The sequence below is a fragment of the Vanellus vanellus genome (assembly GCF_965231255.1).
Source record: "Vanellus vanellus genome assembly, chromosome: 2".
Lineage (NCBI taxonomy): Eukaryota > Metazoa > Chordata > Aves > Charadriiformes > Charadriidae > Vanellus > Vanellus vanellus.
The window spans coordinates 23,196,798-23,218,732 of NC_138906.1; the positions used below are offsets into that span (position 1 = coordinate 23,196,798).

At 40.1% G+C, this 21,935-nt stretch overlaps 1 protein-coding gene across 2 annotated transcripts in view; it reads right to left on the minus strand.

The window, feature by feature from the left end:
• Positions 1-6,581: 6,581 nt before the first annotated feature.
• LOC309669025 (macrophage mannose receptor 1-like) overlaps positions 6,582-21,935 on the minus strand; it is a gene marked incomplete at its 5' end in the record, with an annotated part of 66,552 nt that continues 51,198 nt past the window's right edge. For both annotated transcript variants that reach the window (XM_082479593.1, XM_082479594.1), the window contains 8 exons: positions 6,582-6,935; positions 7,323-7,376; positions 10,844-11,011; positions 12,889-13,005; positions 17,214-17,366; positions 18,364-18,529; positions 19,335-19,564; positions 20,466-20,568. In XM_082479593.1, the coding sequence (XP_082335719.1) occupies positions 6,685-6,935; positions 7,323-7,376; positions 10,844-11,011; positions 12,889-13,005; positions 17,214-17,366; positions 18,364-18,529; positions 19,335-19,564; positions 20,466-20,568 (1,242 nt within the window). In that variant the 3' untranslated portion in view covers positions 6,582-6,684. The remainder of the gene's footprint in view (positions 6,936-7,322; positions 7,377-10,843; positions 11,012-12,888; positions 13,006-17,213; positions 17,367-18,363; positions 18,530-19,334; positions 19,565-20,465; positions 20,569-21,935) is intronic.

Here is a 21,935-nt window from a genome sequence, read left to right on the forward strand (position 1 = left end):
TGTGGAAGGTTTACATCCCTTTTTGCATATGGCCTTTGAAAAACTGCAGTTCCCAGAGCATGGTTTGGGATAACTTCCCCAGTGTTGTATTTGCAGCAAATACTCTTTATTGTCTGTCCCTGAAAATTGTTGCTGTTGTAGGCAATGAAAACCCTGGACACCTACGTGAAGATATGGAATCCTGCTTCTATTGTTCGGACTCAGATGCAGATGGACGGCTCACTGGGTCTACAAAGGTGCACAAGGAATCAGAGCAGAACAAGAATTACAGGAGTGAGGCAAACTAGCGGGACCTGAAGGCCAGCAGGTACAGCTAGACCAAAAACATGGAAAGAATGGGAGCCTGAGAAGGACACTGAGACCTGAGGAAAGTGGGAGAAAAGAGAGGGCTGCCCCAACAAAGCAGCAGGTCATCAATTACTCAGTGAATTATGATGCGGATGCAAATATGGCTGCACTGAGGCTGGAGTGAAGCATTTTGCTACTCCCCAACACGGGAACACTTGTCCCTGTGAGCTCAACTTTCCAACTTTCCTTGTGTCCTTGTTCAGGAGCTCCAGATGTGCAGATGGAAAAAACATTCTTATTATTTAGGCGGGAGAAATGTAATGTCTTGTGGTTCTGCTGTATACAACATCTCAGCATCTCCAAAGCTATCAGGAGGCAACAGGTACAATTAGAGTAAGCAAAAAGAAACTAGGTCTGTTCTGAAGAAAGATCGGTGCTTGCTGAAGGACTGTTATCGATGATCTGCTGAGAGAGGCTAAAAAAGTGTAAAGGATACTAAAGTCAGCTTCACCTCCGGGTTTGTATGTTTGTCTGAACAGACCCCATCACAGCCCAGAAAGTGGGAAAGCAAATCAGAAGATTGCAAAGATGCAATCCAGCATCTTCCACTGGACGAGGCACAGCCTGAAATTTCAGAAGTGGCGAGGAAGAAAGGCTGCCGGGTTTTGTGTTGAGTCAGCATTGTTCCTTCGACAATCTCCGCTCCCAGGCAGGAAGTTACACTCACAGTGTGCAGATTCACCACCTTTTCTCTGAAGTCCGAACTCTTCTGGAGAAAAGGGGAAATGAAAATTAAGCGCAAAGGGTGTCAAGAAATGCAGCAGTGTGCAAAGAGACAAACCTTTACACGCTATCAAATACTGCCGTCAAGTCATTCCTCAGCTGCCCACAGAAAGGGACGGGCGAGTCCATCCAGGTCCGTCCAGATGCTGCCCTACAGGAGTTCAATAATTCATTTTCAGAAAACACTGGTGTTAAAATCTGAAGGGAATTTTGTGATCATTTAGCCTGCTACAACTCGACATAAGATTTCAACCCAGAATCTCCACATATAGCACAGCTGCATTTTCCAACTGAAAACATTTAAAAAAAAAAAAAAAAAGACATGCCCTAAACCTGGGTAGAAACATTCTAGCTTAAAAAAACCCAGACAGCGGACAACCTTTCCATTTCTCTAGACAGTCTCAAAACATACTGCAAGAGCAACATAAGGCACTTTCATGCTATATTGTCATGCTACGTTTCAATTCTTTTCTCTTTCATTTATCTAAACTGCCAAGATCAAACATAAGAAATCTTGGCAGAATCAGAGGATTATGGATATGAATCATTAGCGATGAGTTTAAAATTTCCTTTTCTTTTCCATCCATCACTTATCAATAAATTATTTTCCTTGTTTGTACAGCAAGAATATGTCAGAAAAGCAAGGTCCCGGTTCCTCTGTGAATGTATATTTATGCAACACACCTCCCGAAACCTTCCCAAAGTAGTGGCATCTACGCAGAAGACAAAATAAGAGCACCCGGGCGGTTTTAAGGCAGCTGACGGATCTCAACAGGACTGGCAGCCGGCAGCAGAGAGTGGCTGAAAGAATTGGTGATGGATCGGAACACATTGAGTAACAAATTATATCACAGCCATATGAATATTAATTATTTCCAAGAAGACACACTGCTGCTTTTTTTCAGTCAAATAGAGCAACATGGAAAATTTCCCCAGCCCAATCTTCGAAACTTTGTGTATGTAGTCAGTTCCTTCTCAGGAACATTGCAACTCAGCAGCAGGAGGAGGCCATAACACCAGATCCCCAAATGATGGTGGTAAAGCCATTACACAACTCAGTTCAGGGAAGATGGAAATAACATGAGGGTGGGGAAAGAGAATACCGGTTTGGCTACTACTCTCAATTTTTCTTCAAATTGTATGATCAGTTTTGTCACAAGCATGACCAAAGGAATGAGGATGTTAAAAGCCTGGGACCGGACTCTGTATTCACCTGATGAGTGAGTTGCCATCACTGAAAGGTACTAGCTGGGGGGGGGAGGAAGAAACAAAAAATCCAAACAAATTAACCAATCAAAGCCAAACAAAAAAAAAAAACACCCACCCACCCCCAAAAAAATCCTCTTTTTTTATAATTACAAGTCCCTAGGTAAAAGTCTTTCGTTTAATCTTATATTAATTAATTATTGTTTAAGGGTTCAAGCTTGTTCAGTTCTCTATATTCCATTCAAAAATTCCTATTAGAGTTTGTGTATAAATTATCAGCACTCGTCTTCAGCTTACTACATGGCACTGCAATGATTTCCTGTGCTGTAAAGGCCACCGCTTCCAGTTTGCTTTTTTTTAATAGGAAATTTGCTTCAATTCCATTGTATTGCACTAGGAGGGACAGTAAACCACGCAGCTTAAATTTCCTCCTCTGAAAATCTTTCAAGCCTTTTCCACTCATGCTCTCTCTCAAATCAGCAGGCCAAGCAGATCCATCTTCAGAGCAGAGCTTCTGACTTGGAGCCCCCTCTATTTTTTCTGTACCCATTTGGGCATGACGGTGGAACAGACACAGCATTTCACCAAAGCGGCTACACCTACTGCCGGCTATTAACTAACACAGCATTTTTAATTCTCTTCAACTCAAAGACGCTGCTGGATTTCAGGCAGTATATATGGGTGAATGAGTTCAGGACTATCCAGGCTGCAGTAGCCGGGTTCTCTCGCTGACACTCATTTCCAGCTGGGATGGAGTTAATTTTCTTACTAGCAGCTGGCATGCTGCTGTGGTTTGGATTTAGGATGAGAATAATGTCAGTAACACACTAATATTTTAGTTGTTGTTAAGCGGTCAAGGACTTTTCAGCTTCCCATACTGGCCTGCTAATGAGAAGGCACCCAACAGGCTGGGAGGGGACACAGCTGGGACAGCTGACCCAAACTGGCCAAAGGGATATTCCATCACATATGACGCCATGCTCAGCATAGAAAGCTGGGGGAAGAAGACGGAAGGGGGGATATTTGGAGTGATGGCATTGGTCTTCCCAAGTAACAGTTATGCGTGATGGAGCCCTGCTTTCCTGGGGATGGCTGAGCACCTTCTGCCGATGGGAAGCAGTGAATGAGTTCCTTGTTCTGCTTTTCTCAAGTGTGTGGCTTTTGCTCTACCTACTAAACTGTGTTTATCTCAACCCACCAGTTTTTTCACTTTTACTCTTCTGATTCTCTCCCCCCATCCCACCAGGGGGGAGTCAGCGAGCGGCTGCGTGGTGCTTAGTTTCTGGCTGGGGTTAAACCCCTGCACTCTCCAGCTGCAGAAAGGTACCTGGTAAGTATGGCAAAGCACCAGAAATGAGGCATCCCCTCAATCTTTATTTTCTTTCCAGCCATACATTTGCATATACACGTGATGGAACGTTATCCGGCAGAATCACTTCAGATTGTGCAGGGCCCCTGAACAGGACTGAACTTCTCTTGGGCAGGGAGCGACCCTGTTTGTTGCTTGCCCAGCAGCCCACGCAGTCAGGCTGGTGCCAGGCAGGGCCTCCCCACCTTTCACTCTCCCTTTCACCTACCTGCCTAGCTGGCACCACTGCTCCGGGTTACTGAGACGATGTCATCCTATACATCATTAATCAGTCAGTCGGGAGGTGTCTGGCGCAAAAACCACATCAGGTGGCATGAAGAATCACTAGAAGTACTACTCCTTGAAAAGATGTGCTCAAACAACCGGTCATCAAAATTGGAAACAGCAGTAGGGACAGAGGCAAGGAAATAACTGGGAGAAGGGAAGCAGAGCCAGAGGAGTTCCAGGACAAATTTCCCCATCTTCCCTACATGTGTATGTAATTCAAGATTTTTACTAAATCACTCAGCTGACATTTTTTTCCTTGGTTTTAGGCAGACAATCCCTGGACAGATCCAGAAAAATATGGTCAATATAATACCTGATCACAGCTTTGGATGGAATGTCTCCACATTTGTATAATCTCTTTTTTAACTTTACTCTGTTACAGAGTCTTATACAGACAAGACTATAAAATGAAAAACTATGTAAAAAAATAAAAGCTAGTTACTGTTTATTTCACAGAACAAAATGTGAAACCACAAAATGAAACCTTGCAAACCTTTGTATGCCAGTGAGGAATCATGCATGATTTACATTTTACAAGAAAAGCTGTGGGTGTTACCTACCTGGATTTTTGCAAAGCTTTTGACACCGTTTCCCACAGCATTCTCCTGGAGAAACTGGCTGCTCATGGCCTGGACAGGTGTACTCTTCGCTGGGTAAAAAACTGGCTGGATGGCTGTGCCTGGACAGTGGTGGTGAATGGAGTTAAATCCAGTCAGCGGCCAGTCACAAGTGGTGTCCCCCAGGGCTCGGTGCTGGGGCCTGTTCTCTTTCATATCTTTATCAATGACCTGGATAAGGGGATCGAATGCACCCTCAGTACGTTCGCAGATGACACTAAGCTGGGCGGGCGTGTTGATCTGCTTGAGGAAAGGATGGCTCTGCAGAGGGATCTGGACAGACTGGACTGATGGGCCGAGGCCAATGGAATGAGGTTCAATGTTGCCAAGTGCTGTATCCTGCACTTGGGTCACAACAACCCCATGCAGCGCTACAGGATTGGGGCGGAGTAGCTTGAAAGCTGCCTGGCAGAAAAGGACCTGGGGATGTTGGTGGACAGCCGGCTGAATATGAGCCGGCAGTGTGCCCAGGTGGCCAAGAAGACCAACAGCATCCTGGCCTATATCAGGAATAGTGTGGTGAGCAGGACTAGGGAAGTGATCATCCCCCTGTACTCGGCACTGGTGAGGCCCCACCTCAAGTACTGCATTCAGTTTTGGGCCCCTCACTACTAGAAGGACATTGAAGTGTTGGAGCATGTCCAGAGAAGGGCTACAAAGCTGGTGAGGGGTCTGGAGGACAAATCTTATGAGGAACGACTGAGGGAACTGAGGTTGTTTAGCCTGGAGGAGGCTGAGGGGACACCTTATCACCCTCTACAACTACCTGAAAGGAGGTTGTGGAGAGGTGGGGGCTGACCTCTTCTCCCTGGTGACAAGTGATAAGATGAGAGGAAATGAGTTTAAGTTATGTCAGGGGAGGTTTAGATTGAATATTAAGAAACACTTTTTCACTAAAAGGGTTATTAAACATTGGAATAGGCTGCCCAGGGAGGTGGTGGAGTCACCATCCCTGGTGGTGTTTAAAAAAAGGGGTAGATGTGGTTATTCGGGACATGGTTTAGAAGTGGTTTTTGTCAGGGTAGGTTAATGGTTGGACTTGATGATCTTAAAGGTCCCTTCCAACCTCAACAATTCTACGATTCTAAGATTTACAAAAATTAGGGATATAATCTCCACATTGGGGAATCTGAGATTTCCATGAACGGTAACAGACCTAGCCCTTTTAGAAAGGAAATAAAATCAGTAGTAACTAATACATTGGTAAAGCTAAATCGTTCCTGACTTCCAGCACACACTCCGCAAACCTATGCTACTTGAGAGGCCGCAGGAGAGCAGTACCAACACGCCCTCACCCTAACAGCTACCCAGTGCTCCTACAGACCTTCAGAACACGTATAGGTCATGTTCCTCCCTCTCCTCAGTCACTGTTGTCCTGATAAGAAGGAAGTTTTGCCATGACCTTTATTACCTCTCCCCAAAAAACCCACTTGTGTCCAGCCAGAACACGGGCAGTTAACGCTAACCCCACTTTTCCCTTCCAGAGGTCTGCCCCCAGATTCTACCTGATTAAATCCCAGAACTGAAATCATATCATAAAAGGTTTTTTTCCCCACATGGTTCAAAGAGGATGTGCCTAAATACAGAGCACCTACCCCTGCAGTTGAGTCCCTAAGAATACTCTGAAAGATGGTAGAATGAGAGAGATGTTTGCTGAGTAGCTTGGAAAATCTTTGCATTAGCATGGGTTGAAATAAATCTGGTGCAGAAACTTCAGATCTTGGGAGCCTTCTCAAGTGGATCTATCTACATTTTACTTCCTCTAGGCAATCCTGCTTTACAGGGGAGTTGGACTAGATGATCTCTAGAGGTCCCTTCCAACTCTGATAATTCTGTGATTCCTTTATTGCATCCATTTCTATCCTTCCATTTAATAATTAGTCAATATTACCTCTTTTCTTAAGACTCACACTGGTGAGTGTGGGTTATCAAATTGTGAGATTGGAAATCTTACACATTATACAATGGTTACAAAATAAAGTAACTGCTGTATATAACATTACGTACACACTGAAACTGGCTACTACAGCATTTGCACATGAAAAAGTAGCTTTGGCTTAATTCTAATTGCATAATTTTATTAAAACAAGGCACATTTTATTTTATTACATTACATTTTACATTACATATTACATTACATTTCATTTTATTACATTACAGTGTCGCGTGTTCATTCTGTTCTATGTTGGTCACAAGATCCTTTGTGTCACTAGTTCCAGTAACTGCATCACTATTAAAATACAAATTGTTCTCAAAGCTGTCATTTGTTGACAAGCGATTCTTCCTTCTTTTGTAGAAGAAATATCCTGCAAGGCCACTTCCAACTAGGATGAGGATGACAACAATAACTACAACTCCCGTTTTACCATGGTTCAGAGTAGCAGCCTTCTCGTCCTTTGTCATTGCTGAAAACAAATACAAAGAAATCAAGAGGATGCAACATATTCTTTAAATGACTACTGGAAACAGTTTCTTTAGAAAGCATAATGTTTTAAGCTAAAGTGTTCCATTTTTTTCAAAATAATGAGAGACAAAGGTAGCAACATAATATTAATTTATTTTAAAATGCTAACATTGCATGCTATATCACAAATTACTGTTTTTTTCAAATCTGCATTTGGACACTGAATGGAGTATATTGTATTCTACTGGGAAATAACATGCTTCTAGGAAACAGATCTGGTACTCCGGTATATCAGAAAATGTAAGAGACATAATACTGAATATTATTTGGTCTGTTTATGATCTTACATGTGACTAGTTTCTTTGTACTTGAAAGACAATATTCTTACCCTTGGTAGGCATTTCAGCTGGTGGATTTTCAGCTGTTGGTGGCATTTCAGTTGCTGGCATTTGGAAACATTGAAAAAGAATTATGTTATCATAATGTTCTGTTCTATATTTCTATATTATTTATTTCTATATTTGGAACATACTGAAAATCATATTCAGAGACATATATAATAATACATACCACTAAATACTGAAAACACTTGGGTTTAATCCATACAAAGCTATATACAGCTATCAAAAGGCATAGCACAATGGTCTGTGGTATTCTGGTCTCATATGTAGGTATTTACAAAAAACTAGCAGAAAAGAAGAAACATCAAAGAGCTCCATGGAGACAGATCCTGACATCAGTGTAAAGCCAAAAGAAAATCGACACAGCATCTTCAGGACAGAGATGATCAAACATAATCCTCAACATAATTACAAATTCTTGCAATATTTGTTATCTTATATAAACATAGCAAGTGTAATAAATTTGGTCTGCCAAGAGACTTTAATGGCCTACCTACACAGACAATTGAAATCACTCAACTCCAAAGTGTCTTAGCACGTATCACATCCAAACTAAAATGTGTGTAGCTCATTTAAAATTTAGTATATGGACAACAAAACCTGGCTTGCTGGGAAAACTGGGCCATCATTTAAGATGAAGATCCATATTTTACCACGTGGACATAAAATCAGCCTGTAACTAAATCTTGAATCAATGCAACATGTTTCATTCTGAAAAAGGTGAGCCCAGGAAGTGAAATTGTTCTACCAATCTCCCCACTTCCATTGCCTGATTTCATTAATAATCCAACAACCCCAGCTTCCAAAGATTTTCCAGAACTCTGCTGGAGTGTCTGTTAGCCCAGCTAGTTTTACATCTAGAGACAAATATTACCTTATATCTATATAGCTCCTCAAAGTAAAACCAGACATGATTATCTGGATGTTTCCAAGGGTTCTATCAAGTATCTATTAATGCTGTTTACAATGAAAAGCAAGTTGTTACTTGTCTACACTATACCAGCGTGCAAATCCATGGAAAGCAGGGAAACTGGGAGCTTCCTATACATGCAAACTTTTGAAGTGCTTGCTGGAGGCATTGCATGTCATGGCCAGTTCTGGGCTCCCCAGTACAAGATAGAGGTAGTCCAATGAAGGGCCACTATGATGATGAAGGGACTGGAACATCTCTTACATGAGGAAAGGCTGAGAGAGCTGGATCTGTTTAGGCAAGAAGAGATGGTTCAGGGGGGAACTTATCCATGTATACAAATATCTGAAAGGAAGGTGTGCAGATGACGAAGCCAGGCTCTTCTCAGCGGTGCCCAGTGACAGGACCAGAGGCAATGGGCACAAACAGAAACACGGGAGGTTCCCTTTGAACATCAGGAAACACTTTTTCACTGTGAGGGTGACTGAGCACTGGCACAGGTTGCCCAAAGAGGTTGTAGAGTCTCCATCCTTGGAGATACTCAAAAGGCATCTGGACACAGTCATGCACAACTAGCTCTAGGTGGCCCTGCTTGTGCAGGGGTTTGGACCAGATGACCTTCAGAGGTCCCTTCCAACCTCAACCATTCTGTAATTCTGTGAAGATAATGCCACCTCATATCCAAAAGCAGTCTCAGAAATGTAACAAGGAATAGGATGCAATAAATTACATTACGCAAATCTGGAAAATAATCTTCTGTCTGCATTTCTTCATTTGACTGGAAAATTTTTGGAATATAATAACCTAGGCACTTTTTCCTTGCTCCTCATCAAAAAGTGTTGACTGCCCACGTTTGGTATAGCACTGGTCATGCATATTATGGACATCACTGTTGGGTTTTGGTAGGAGATGCCCACATGCTAAACCTACCTACAAGCAGTTAAACAAACAGTATATTTAGCAATATGAATCTGCTATTCCTGAAAAGCGAGAGTGAGATGACATGAACATAATATACCTAGTCACTATTGGTAGCACAATGAACTAGAAGCTGTTGAACTGCTGAACAGCTCTTTAGAGTACCTCCTTCAGAAAAAAAAGTTAGATAATTTATGGAACAGACCCACTACACAATTTCAAATTACTAAGGTAAAAAATACCTCAAAAAATTGAACAGAAAATAGCATCTATTCTATGGGAAGACTTCAGTGACAGGTTTGCATTTGCAGCCTCTTCAGAAAACAGCAAACATAACAAGCCATAGCACGTGTAACTAAGCAAATCATGCTTCTAACACCCCAATAGCCTATAGCTATTTAATACATTTTTTTTTAATTCTGCAAATGGAGCATTGTCACTGCTTTGCAAAACTGCACTGAGCCAAGCTGCATTTCTACAACAGCGTAGGACTCAATTGCGTCCTGTTCCTGAGTGAGCAACTGTATAGTCCTTGAATTGGCACTGGCATTTGGCTGACTCCATGGCATTCCAGCTCAGGAGACTAGACTGGCTAAAGCTAATCCTAAAAACAAAGTAACCAGCTTTCATCTGCTTCAGGCCTTGAAATAGCTCAGTATCAAAATAGGTGAATGCCAGTACCAGCACAAACAGGTGAGCTGAATGGTTGGAAAGGATGGGTGGCCATTGATTTTAACACTTGTTACCTACATCTATAACTATTCTGGATAGAGAATGACAATAAAGTGCCTTTTTGTTTGTCAATCACATTTTAAAAGGACAGTTAAGTAGACACTGAATGGAAGCTTATGTATGACAGTTCTGCAGTATTTCTTGTAGAAGATAGTCATCATTACAAGCATCTGAGTAAGAATAATTTGCATGAGAGCAAATTTATAGAAAGGATAGCAGAATTTCTCTCATTTCCAGTCTTATAGAGGAAGTGGGCACATTTCAGCTACTACACACACTTCACTCTTCTCAGTAAACATTAGTAAGAGATTTTGACATCGCAATACATGCTGGAAGAAATTATTAGGATGACTTTTAGGAACACATATGCACTAGATGCCCTTACTGTCAAATTTGCACATTCAGTTGTTTCAGGACACTTCCAGTTTAGCACATTTCAACTCTGTTATTTCCTTCACTTTTCATTCATCCACCTTCTCAAAACAGGAGAACACAGAGACAAAAGGTTCAAAACTGTTCATTAATTCACAGTTCAGAAATACTCAACTGGCAGAAACACTACTTCATACTCTGAAAATGCATGCATATGAGACTTCCAGAGGAAAATAAGCAAAGGGTATTCCCCAGGCTGAGCAGAGGGGATACCCTAAAGACTAACTTTGTGATTATGCAAGAATTATTGAAACAGAACAGGAAAACTTGTTAGGTGTATACACTAGGTACACTTAAGATAGGAACACTGTCTTTTTAAAACAATTCTGAAGGGACTTGAGCACTGGTCAGCACTTCTATCTTCTAACAAGAGTTGTTTTTTCTTTTTGTTGGCATGTAAATGTACATCCCTTGCCATTTATAAAGCCTCAAAACACCCAACTAAAATGCACTGTGTGTAACAGACATCTACTAACAGCAGCACACATAAAACAAATTCATAAATGTAGCACTTACTTTTTGGCTTTTTACAAACATAGCCTTTGTAGGAAGAGCAGTAGATGTTATTCCAATACCCAGAGTTTGCGTACATTTCAACACAGTGCTCATTTTGTTGAGGGGAAGGTTCTCCTACATTCCAGTTGACAAAATTCACTGCAGTGTTGTCTAGCCACAGCCATTCTCCTAGTTGGAAAAACATTGAATATGGATAAACAAGAGAGTATTGATTTCCATCTTGACACCTGTTCCACTCAGTTGCCTTCCTGAGGCAATCTATTTGTGGCTACTCTTGGAGACAGGCCCCTAGACTATTTAGACTTTTGGTCTGACACAACATGTTGCCCTTCAGTTTTTATGCAAATGTTTATACAACATCAATTTTTAGAAAATGACAGGCCAATCTGGCTTATAATATTACTAAGGCAAGAAATTTTAAAGAATTATCTCCCACAATTTATTGCAATGGTACAGTGTCAATTACTTATTCAGTTTATAGAAATTACTGATGTCAAAAGATAATTTATCTTCAACAGAATGCCCTTTATTTCAGTAATTTGTACATAGGTTTTGTATTACTCTGTTCAAAGCCCTGACTAAAGTCTTTCTAAGTTCAATTTTCTTCCATTTGTTTTTCAGTTTCTGCTCCTTCCCACTGACCTTACAAACATGATTTTCCCTTTTAAAGATCTCCTTCAAAAATCTTGTGATCACTGTTGTTCAACTATGCTGGGACTTTCTGTCTTTCCCTTCCTGTTCCTTTTTTTTCTTTCTTTCTTTTAATAGTGTTTTTTATTTAGAATAAATGTGCCCCTTGTGACTCTTAAGTTGTACTCAAACAAGCAAATTCTTAGACTCAGCATGAAAGCTGTGTTTTGTTTTCTTATAAGATTCTTCATATTTTGCCTTTTTTTTTTTTTTTACCTGCCACCTTTTGTGTCAGGGCATGGCATCTGGATACAATTGCTTTTCCAAAGATATGAAATTTAGTTATGTAGTTATGCTGAAGTCACCATAATCACTATCTAGTAATACAATGACGTGTACTTGCTGAAGCAGCTCTTGTGGTTATGATCACTGTAAGAATTGTCTTGTTCTGCACCTGCTCTAGAACTATTTTAAAAAACATTTAATGTGTCAATTAACTACATGAGTAATCCTCAGCTTTTCTTTATGTGTTATGCTTATAAATTACTACTCTCTTCAAATTCTTTCTTCCTCAACTGAAAACTTTCCCTTTTCCTGGTTAAGATTCAAGTAAGGTAATTGAATACTTGTCTTCTCCACAACTGGTTTGCCACTGAAGTGATTGAGCAGGCAGCTGTTAAAAAACCCCACCCCAAGTCACCTCAACTATTCTGCAGTCCTGCCTCTGACATTGTTATACTGGAGCTTTTAGTTTGAACAGCACAAGACTGAAGTAACTTTTAGGTCTATCATAAAGACAGAAATACATATTAATTGAATACTAACTGTATTAATGGAATGCAATAATCAGCAATTTTAAGATTAAATTTAATGTTCTCTCACGTTCCTTAGAGTGAGACAGAAAATAGAAAAACTTGTGATACACAACTCCAAAGACACAAACAATTCCAGCTTCAAAGTGAAGCTGTTGTGAGGGCCAGCTGTAATAAAGATGGGTGCTGGTCATTCCAGGACAGTAATTCCAAAGACTAGAAGTGATGTTAGACACATTATTCTCTAGTTCAAAAATCGGAGTGTCTCAATGATAAGCAATCAATCCAGGGCCTCTCCACATTTGAGACTTTGCTCAACTCCCAACATGGTCCAGCCTGTAGATGCAATTTTGTGCCTTACTCTGTTGTGAATTACTTTTCTTGCTTTAAGATGAACTTTCTGTGCCTGGTCTTTCTGTTATATATTACTGGTTATTGCTTGATTACAATTGACCAGCTTCCCCTATGATGTTAATATATTACCTTTTCTAATTTCATTTTGTATGTATTACAGAAGTATAATGTGACATTTTCAACACCCATGTCACACAGCTTGTGACAATTATTCACCCAACAAAAAGATGTCAAAAGTAATGAAATTACCATCCACATTTCTGTACATTCCTGTCCAAAAGGTTGATGTTTTCCCTTCAAGTGGTTCAATGGTGTATGCCAGAAAGCTGGCTTCAGCTGAATCTTCAACTGATACCAAAGAGGCACCTGGAAGACACAGACGAAAAAAAAAAATGTCTTAGAGACATAAGTTTCACAGTGGAAAGTATTCTCATTGTCCTGGCCAATGTCAGTCTTATTTTTGCCACTGATTATCTGTGCCAAATTCCAAACAGAGCTTGACGTTCAAAACAGAAAATAATTTTTAGATAATATCTTATGAAGGAGTCTGGCATTGTTGCTGATGTATTTCTTATCCTTTCCATGACACTGCACGAGCATTTTGTTTGTTTCCTCATCCACTGGGAAACAGCAACATAACTGAAAACTATCAGCAAAATACAACAGGCCAATATGGTATCGAGCATAAACTTCTACCGATGTGTTACTATTTAAAAAAAAAAACAACAACAAAAAAAAACTCCAGACAAAATTAAAAGTTTTTAATAAAAAGTACGTATAGCTTCAGTCTGTACACCATATAACTTTGCATATTAATGATAAAATGTTTTCTGAGCCTTTGTATAGTTCACATACATCACTGACTTTGCTGACTTTCTGAAGCACAGTCCTTAGAGTAGCTCTTTAACCAGGTCTTGTTTATTTTCCTACATTCTCTTTGCAGCCATCAGAGAAAGAAAGATCATCCAGGTCATATGTTGCCCAGTTAGTGTAGTACCCTGTAAGTCATCCACATAAAACACCAGGCATTTTGCCATAATGATTCATTCTGTATCATGCTCTAGCAAAGTCAAGAAGTTACAGCATGGAGCCAGCAGACAGAATGAGGTACACAACTTTGTATGTAGTGCCATTAGACACTAGCAAAAGTGTACCTTCAGTCCTCTTCAGTTAGAGGCAGGAATCCAGTCAATAGGTATGAAGTCATAGCTGTGTTCGACACTTGACTGTTTTGATTTAGCTGTTGAATTTTTAAAGGTATTTTTCCTCAGGTAAGGAGGGCACAGTTACAGAGAATAAAAATATAAAAGCCATTTGAGTCACTGCTGAGCTACTGATAAATTCTACTATGGTTCAGAATTCTATTATGGGTAAGATATAATTGGAAAATGTCCAACTGCAAACGAAACCCAGAGTGCAAGCAGGGACAGCAGAATATAAGAGAACATGGAATGTTCCTCTTTTTTCACTGTAGTCTCTATGTTTTTCTAATTGTTCCTCTTTTGTTGCGTGGTATCAGATGTTTGGTTAGTTAGGTTGTGAGATAAAAAGCTTCACTGCACATCCACAAGGGAGCACAGAAAGACAATGGAGATGGGGAACCACTTCCCTGGTTACTCCCAGGCCCACCACAGGAGACATCAGCCCATCAAAGGCCAATCTCCGCAAGCCCAGAGAACAAGAGAGGCACAATGGCAGGGGAAGAACACAAATTATGGACTCGGAGGATGGGACATCCTGCTCAGGTCCCTCCTAGTGCTGTCGCAGGATAGCCTTAGCCCCAGTGTCCAGGCACAAAACCTATCAAGTCAAGTCAAGTCAGAGTATCTTTCAGACTGAGGCGAATTACTGTCTAGGACTATGGGACACATGATGGGATACAGAAGAGCATTTCAAGACTGCACGAGACTTAATATGAGATGTTTGGAAGAGAAACCAAAGGCAGGGAAAGGGATGGACCTAGGCGATTTAGGAGGAACATGGGAAAAGAGGGATAAGGGGATAAAAAGACTGGTCTTGTAAATAGTTTGCTGGTTAGTACGGTTGTCTGGCCACACCCTGTGCGTGATCTGGGCAGACAGTCCCACCTTCTTATTAAACTCAATTTCTAACTATTTTCATGGGTGAAAGACTCTTCGCTCTGTGTGCATGTGTGTGCATGGGGGTCTAAGCACCAGCAACTGGAGTGGGACCATGAGTTAGACACCCTTGCGTCCATGGTGCCAGCAACTGGAGCAAGTGCAGATAGACAAGTGAGTGCATGATCAGTAGGGAATATCAAGTCAGCCTAGAGAGCAAGTAGGTGAGCCAGGTGTGTGTCACCAAGGGTGAGACCACAAGCTGAGCTGGCTCTCAGAGGACATGGGGAGTTCCAGTCAGCTGCTGGAGGGACCGTAAGAGCTGCAGGTCTCTTAAGGATGAGATGCGCTGGTGTGCATGCATCTCTAGGGGTAAGATCAAGGAGGGAATGGCTACTGGGGAACCAGAGGAGTTCCAGCTAGCTCTGTATGTGTGTGTGCCCCTGTGTGTCTCTACAGGTGACACCATGGGGATTGACTACTGGAGGGACCAGTGCATGTGTGTGGCAGGGACGGGGTCTGTACCAGCAACAGGAGCCAGGCTGGTGGCCGTAGCGGCTCATATTTCCAGGTCCCAGCAACTGAGGACACTGAGATCCACCGGCCAGCTACTGGGCAAACTGAGTGTCTGAGCCTAGCTGCTGGAGGGATCCACGTTGTATTTCTGTACATATTCCCACTAACAGACCTTTATCCCCATCTACTTGAGAGGAGAATACAATCAGGGTGTTGGTGCAGATTGTGTTCATCTGAGTGCCCTGTGTGTCATGCCAGCCATGAATATACGCATAGATGTGTTGCATATGTGCATGCATGCCTACAAGGAACACATTCTCAGCCTTGTCACTGGTTGGACTTGCGAGCATAGAGCCTCTGCTGGGCTGCTGGATTCAGCCTGCCCTAAAAATTACCGTGAAAGATTAAGGGTTTTAAGAGAAGTGGATGTCAGTGATTCAAAGTCTTAAGTATAGTAGCATTCAAATTTTAAATTCCACGTAATGCCAGCCTTTTACCACACACACTGAAACAAACGGTCAGTGCTTTTTTTCAGGAATCTTAGTTCAACAGAAAAAGGCAATTCTGATGTAACTGCAGATTCCAACAACAAAGACGTGGGACAGCTGTGGACAACCTGAGTCAGTGAGCAGAGGCACCTGCTATTACATGCAACATCAACATTCAATTCCTCTCAAACTTCACCTTAAAATACTTTCATTTATTTGCCCCACTCTTCTTACTGAAAGTCTGTTTCAGAAACTCAGTCCTCCAAAAAAAGAAATGTTATTTAATTTCTCAGACAAGCTTATTCAAAATCATGATCATTCAACTTAAGGCAGAGAACTGCAGATAACAAGTAACAGCTGCTATGTGCACAACTGTCAAGGTCCTTTTGACTATGCACAACTAAGAACATACATTGCAGCTTTCAAAGACTGAGCATCTGCCACATCAACAGAAGAACTTAGACTATGGAAATGGGTCACACTCTAACAATTGTCATAGTCTTGAAGACTGAGCTACAGCAAGTGTTGTATTATGGAGACTTTTCTATATTTAAAAGTATATTAGCGAGTATCTTCATTCAAATGTTCATGTGGAGAATATAGGAAGACTTGAAGAACATATATCGAAACTTGAACCTTCCCTTAAAAATACTAATTTCTCAAACTAGAGCTGGCAATATAATACTTCATGAGAACCCAAGAACAAATCTGAGTACCAGCAGAAAGAGTGAGATTCTTCTTACCCAGCTCTACGTGTCTATATTTGACATGGGTTTCACTGGTAGGTTTATCAGTGGAGACCTAATTGACCCAGTCAGTGGAGTTTAGGGTGCAATTCACCTGTTCAAATGTCTATATAAAATTCCAGTGAAGATGAATCTGTATTCAGTTCCACTGACAGCATGAACAAGATCTCTGCATACTCTAATGGGAGGTTAGACACCTAAGTCACGTTGCCACCAATGCTATAGACATATGAAGTCCGGCATAATGAACCTTACATCAGTTTCCCAGAGAAGGAAGCTGCAATAGTGAAACAACACAACAACCCTAGTTTACTGATATATTACCCAGCCTAGAGAGCTGTAACTTTCAGTCCACTGGCATAAAACTGCATTAACAAAGGGGCAAATTAGATCAGGAATACAAAAGATGTAATATGCCACTAAAAATAAGATTTAGTGACTGCTGTGGATGAGGCTGAGTACCTCCTAGCAGGGTCAAAGAACAAAGTTTCCACTTTTGGAAGCTCCACTCCAGGGCACACAGCTCCTCTAATGCCTGGTCCCACACACATGAAAGACAGTGTGTGCCACTGGTGGACAGCTATTTTCCATCTCTTCACAAATTAGGGCAACAATTGGATGCAACTGTCTTGTCCAACATTTGGATTATCCTTGAAATCACAAAAATACATAGTGCACATTCAGCTCTCCACAGAGAGGAAAAGCAAGTCAGAAAGATGTGCTCTTTGATTAAGGTGGATACTTACCTAGTCGAAGACATTCTAATGAAGCCTGGGCCCAGTTTCTTGTAGATGAAGATTCAATGTAGTAGCAATGACCTCGAAAAGGGATCCAAGACTTGTGTCCTTCTGATTCAGGGCACTTTCCTGGAAGCTGAGGGGGCTCAGTGGGAGCTTGAACTGTTTAAAAATAAATTTAGAAAAAGAAAGCACAAAAAGTAAAGAAACAGCTTCTTATATATTCTTTTATCATGAATAGATTATTCTAGCCAAATGTTGGTAACAGCTTCTTATATATTCTTCTATCACTATTAGATTATTCTAACCAAATGTTGGAAAATTCACTCAGATCTTTAAAAAAAATCTAATCTTGGTAGTCTATACTGCTTACTACAACACAATAATGGGAAAAAGTCCTAAATCTATGAACAAAAAGTACTGCAACTGTAGTCTCGAGAAATCTAATTTAACAAAGAATCCAAACATGCTTTTACCTTTTAACACATTCTTAAGTTCAGCTCAACTCTTTACTCACAAATGTATTTTCCCACCTGACTGCTTTGCTGAATTTGGCCCATAAGAACATGGTCATATGGGTTGTAACCTAACACCATGGAATGCAGGAGGCATTATCAGATGATAGTAACAGGAGTTTCAGGTCAAAAACATAAGAGAAGGTGGCATGAAGAAGTATCCTTAAACATTTCTATACCACCTGTAATTTGTTACTCAGTTATAAAAGGAAAACCTGGAAAACTGTTATAGGTAAACATTCCTTGTGACACCTTATGGCTTAGTCATTCAGCTCTTCCCCCTTCAACAACACAGCCATGTGACTACCACCTAACATTCATTACCTTTTGATTTTTGAGGTTTTTGGTCTTGAGTGTTTACACAATATCAGACTAAATAGCAGAGGAACATGAGTCTAAGCTTTGCAAAATATATCTAACATTATTAATGTAAAGTGATGGCTATTCAGTCACACTAGCTCTTTCTTAATATGTGCTGGTCCTCATTTTAAAGCAGTCCCATTCAACCCAAGTAAATTTTAATGATTTCACCTATTTACCTCTTGAAAACCCCAGCATCTAAGTATATATCAGCAGACCACCCAGCACAATAAACTCTAAAGAGATAATAATTGTAATTACAATGGTTAGAATCAAGTTCTTACCATCAGATTTTTTGCAAACAGAGAAGTAACTTTCATTGCAGGATCCTGTCTTCCAGGCTCCAGCAACGTCTAGATAGACACAGCCTATTTTCTGCTTTGGCTCCCCTTCAGCCCATTTAGTATACTTCATTCTCCAGTTATCAATCCATTCATAATGCCCATTGGTCTAAGAACAAAACAAATCAACGGGAATGATTAAACCCTAAGCATTAACCATCTCTTTGTCAGTCAAATGTCTGTCTATGCAGCACCTTGTGCTAGAATATCTTTTTTTTAGAAATCATAACGAACACAAATGGCTCAAACTTTTAAATTTATGTTGTGACAAGCAGCTATTCATTGAGAAATACAGCATCACAACAACAGCTTTCCAGCAAAAGGAAATGCAGAATAAGTAACACAATTAATTTTGAACTTTGAACCAAATGGAGCGAATGCGGGACAAATGTCTGTGCCAAGAAAGGGTGAGGCATTTTAATATCCAGAAAGTATCAAAGAACTGGGAGAGGAGAGACAAATAAAAGTAAATTAGGGAAACCAATTAGTTATTTCGCTGCCTATGCTCAAAAATGTTGAAAAAGCCATAGCAACAGCACCTTATTCTATTTCTGAAAATTAGGTATTGATATTTAGAATAAATGCTTTGCACTGTACATCTTAAGATAAGTGGATTTTATCTCAAATACACCATATACAAAGATATATTTCAAGATGCTAGCCTAAAATTTCTTGTTTGGAAGGGCAGAGTGTAATATCACAGAAAAAGCATGAAAAACATGTGTAATATAAACAATTTAATCAGAGTAATGGAAGAGGATGGATCCCTACCTGTAAATCTTACAGCACATAAAAGTATTTAGGACCAAGATATAAATCAATACGCTGAAGTAAAGAGAGATAATAAGACTTTTCAGTTCCCGATTTGTCCATAAGAGAAGCAGCATCGTGTTCAATAAGTCTGACATTCTTACCACATTACTGTTAAGACCAATCCACATAGGCACCCCATACTTTAACATCTTTAGCCACAGGAACGAATGACTGTAGGGGTCTAAAACACTGGAAAGGTCAAATTGATCACGCCTGCAGTTTTTTCGTGCATCCTCCCAGTTCATTTTGGTGTGGATGAACAAATAACTACTGTTACCATAACGGATAATGCTGGACGGGGATGAACTTGTAGAAGGCAGAAACTCAGCATCTGTAAAATAAAGGATGAAAAAAGACTCACATACTTGTTCAGAAAGTGATTATGGTTTTGCTGTGGCTGAAAACAGAATTAAACAAAAAGCCTTTTTTTCTTGATTTCACATTCCCTGACTTTTGATCAGCATGGGTTAGATACGCTATTATTTAAGCCAGGAACAGTAGTAAAAATCAATTACAAAGCTGAAGAAAGAAAAAGAGCTCCTTAAAGCAATCTCTGACAAGGAGTAAAGGAGAATTCTATATAATGCTCCAGAATAGTATTACTGAAATGAATTAGGATCAGATTAGGTCACAATTTCTTCAATACAATATTTTTTCATCAAAAGAAATACTTTCCAGGGACTGTGTTGTTTTCCAGGTTTTTGTTTTGTTTTGTTTTTTTTTTTTTTTTTTTTTTGCCAGAGAAAAGGAAAACTCCACAACAGACCGGTCCTTAAAAATCAATCAGGTATTTAAATCCAGATTTTCACTGCTTTTTAATTTCCTTTTTGGAGGTGATTTAGCTCAAGTTCAGTGCAGGTGAGTTACAGTCACACTCCAGACAGTTCATGCTACATGTACAAGTCAGTATTTTCTAGAACATGTTTTGAAAGACAATGTGTTCAGAAAATGACAGACAAAATCATGGAACAAATATCATGTCAAGGGTCATACTAAACACAAAGGTGCAGATACAAATTTCAGCGCAGGAAGGTAGCAACATGGCAGTTACTGGGAAGGGTCACCTGAGAGTAGTGACTCTAACTGGACCTCTGACACATTGTCTTCCTGCCTGAAAAACAATTTGTGGATATATCTTTATTGGAAGTGAAATGATGTTGAAATCCATACACCCAAACAATTCCCTGAAAGCCCACAAGGTTTGACTGTGTTTTAACTAAAAAGACAAGTACCTGCATTAATTTGGCATATATATCCTCTGTTGTTATCACAACTCTCATCGGCCCACTTCCCTGCTTCTTTAACAGGACTGTTTCTCATGACAACACAATCAGCCTTGAGGCAAAAAGATATAAAATTGGTTACAAATAGCTAGAAGCAACAAATACAAAACTTTTGTCCCTCTTTTACATCTTCAGACACAAGCAATGCTGTAGTTTTGTATCCTTGTAACATTTAACAGCATAAGTTTTATGATGTGGAGGTTCTGTTCCTCTTGCACTTCACAAATTTCTTAATGTTGCTCTCTCTTGCGCAACGTCGGGGTGGATAAGCGGACCAGAGAAATTCCAGTATTCTCATATCTCCAGGCATACAACATGGATAGAAGGAAAGCCACAGACAATTTAAAGAGAAGTAAAATCAACTATTGTAGAAAAGACAGGTTAATTTTGCCCCAGAAAAAAACCTGGATCCTTAATGGGCAATGAAACATTTCTGACATATCAGTCTCTTCAAATTTATTGTTGCAAGCTGTAATAGTACACACAACAAAATCAGAACTGCTCCTGCCCAAAGGCAGGCATTGATCTGTCGGTACCACCCTTGCAGTGACATTTCAACTTCTCTGACATGGACACAATAGCTAGGACCTATGTTAGCACACAGCAAACAAACAGTGATGAATGCAAAAGGCTGCATGTGTACAAATAGTTTTATGCAATGAAGCATCCGTATTTATTTTATTCTATTTACTTATTTGATTCTGCTGTCCAGGAGGAGATGCACAGAAAAACACTTAATTTGTGAGCAAAATGCATTAATATTTAAATTTTGTATTAACTATGTAACTTATTTTTTCCCTAAGGTCAAGTAAACTTAGAAATAAATCTGAAATTTATAAAATAGGGACTATAAGTTTTCACAGAAGACTTCATAGAAATCCTACTACTTTACATAAAAAGAGAGAAAAATATATTTTTCTTCCCAGAAGTAACATTTTAAACATGCTTTCTCTTTTGAACTTTGAATTCTTCCAAATTTTCTCCTTCCATTAGAGATAAGAAGCTCAGAGATGCTACTCTCAAACAGAAAAAAGGACATTATATGTAAAAATAAGATTTCTAGATGAAAAATGGCATTCAAGAGAAATAGAGCTACTATAATGTGCTGTAGTTCCACAGCACAGAACTATCTAAACACATAAGATCAGAGAGAGGAACTGAATGACTGATCAGATCAGTCTGTATGACAGAGAAATAGGGGAAGTTATTTTCTTTTTTTTTTTCTTCGTAAAAACTGAATGGCTGTCTTTTTATAGAAGCATGTCCTTCCCGCAAATGTGACTGACAGAATTTGCTGCTATGTAAGACATGGTTGTTTGAGAGGATTGTTGTACGTGCACCTTGCAAGCCACATGCCAACTGAGAAACCTGCTATGTTCAGGCACTAATGTGGTCAGAGGACCAGGAGGATGTGCTCAT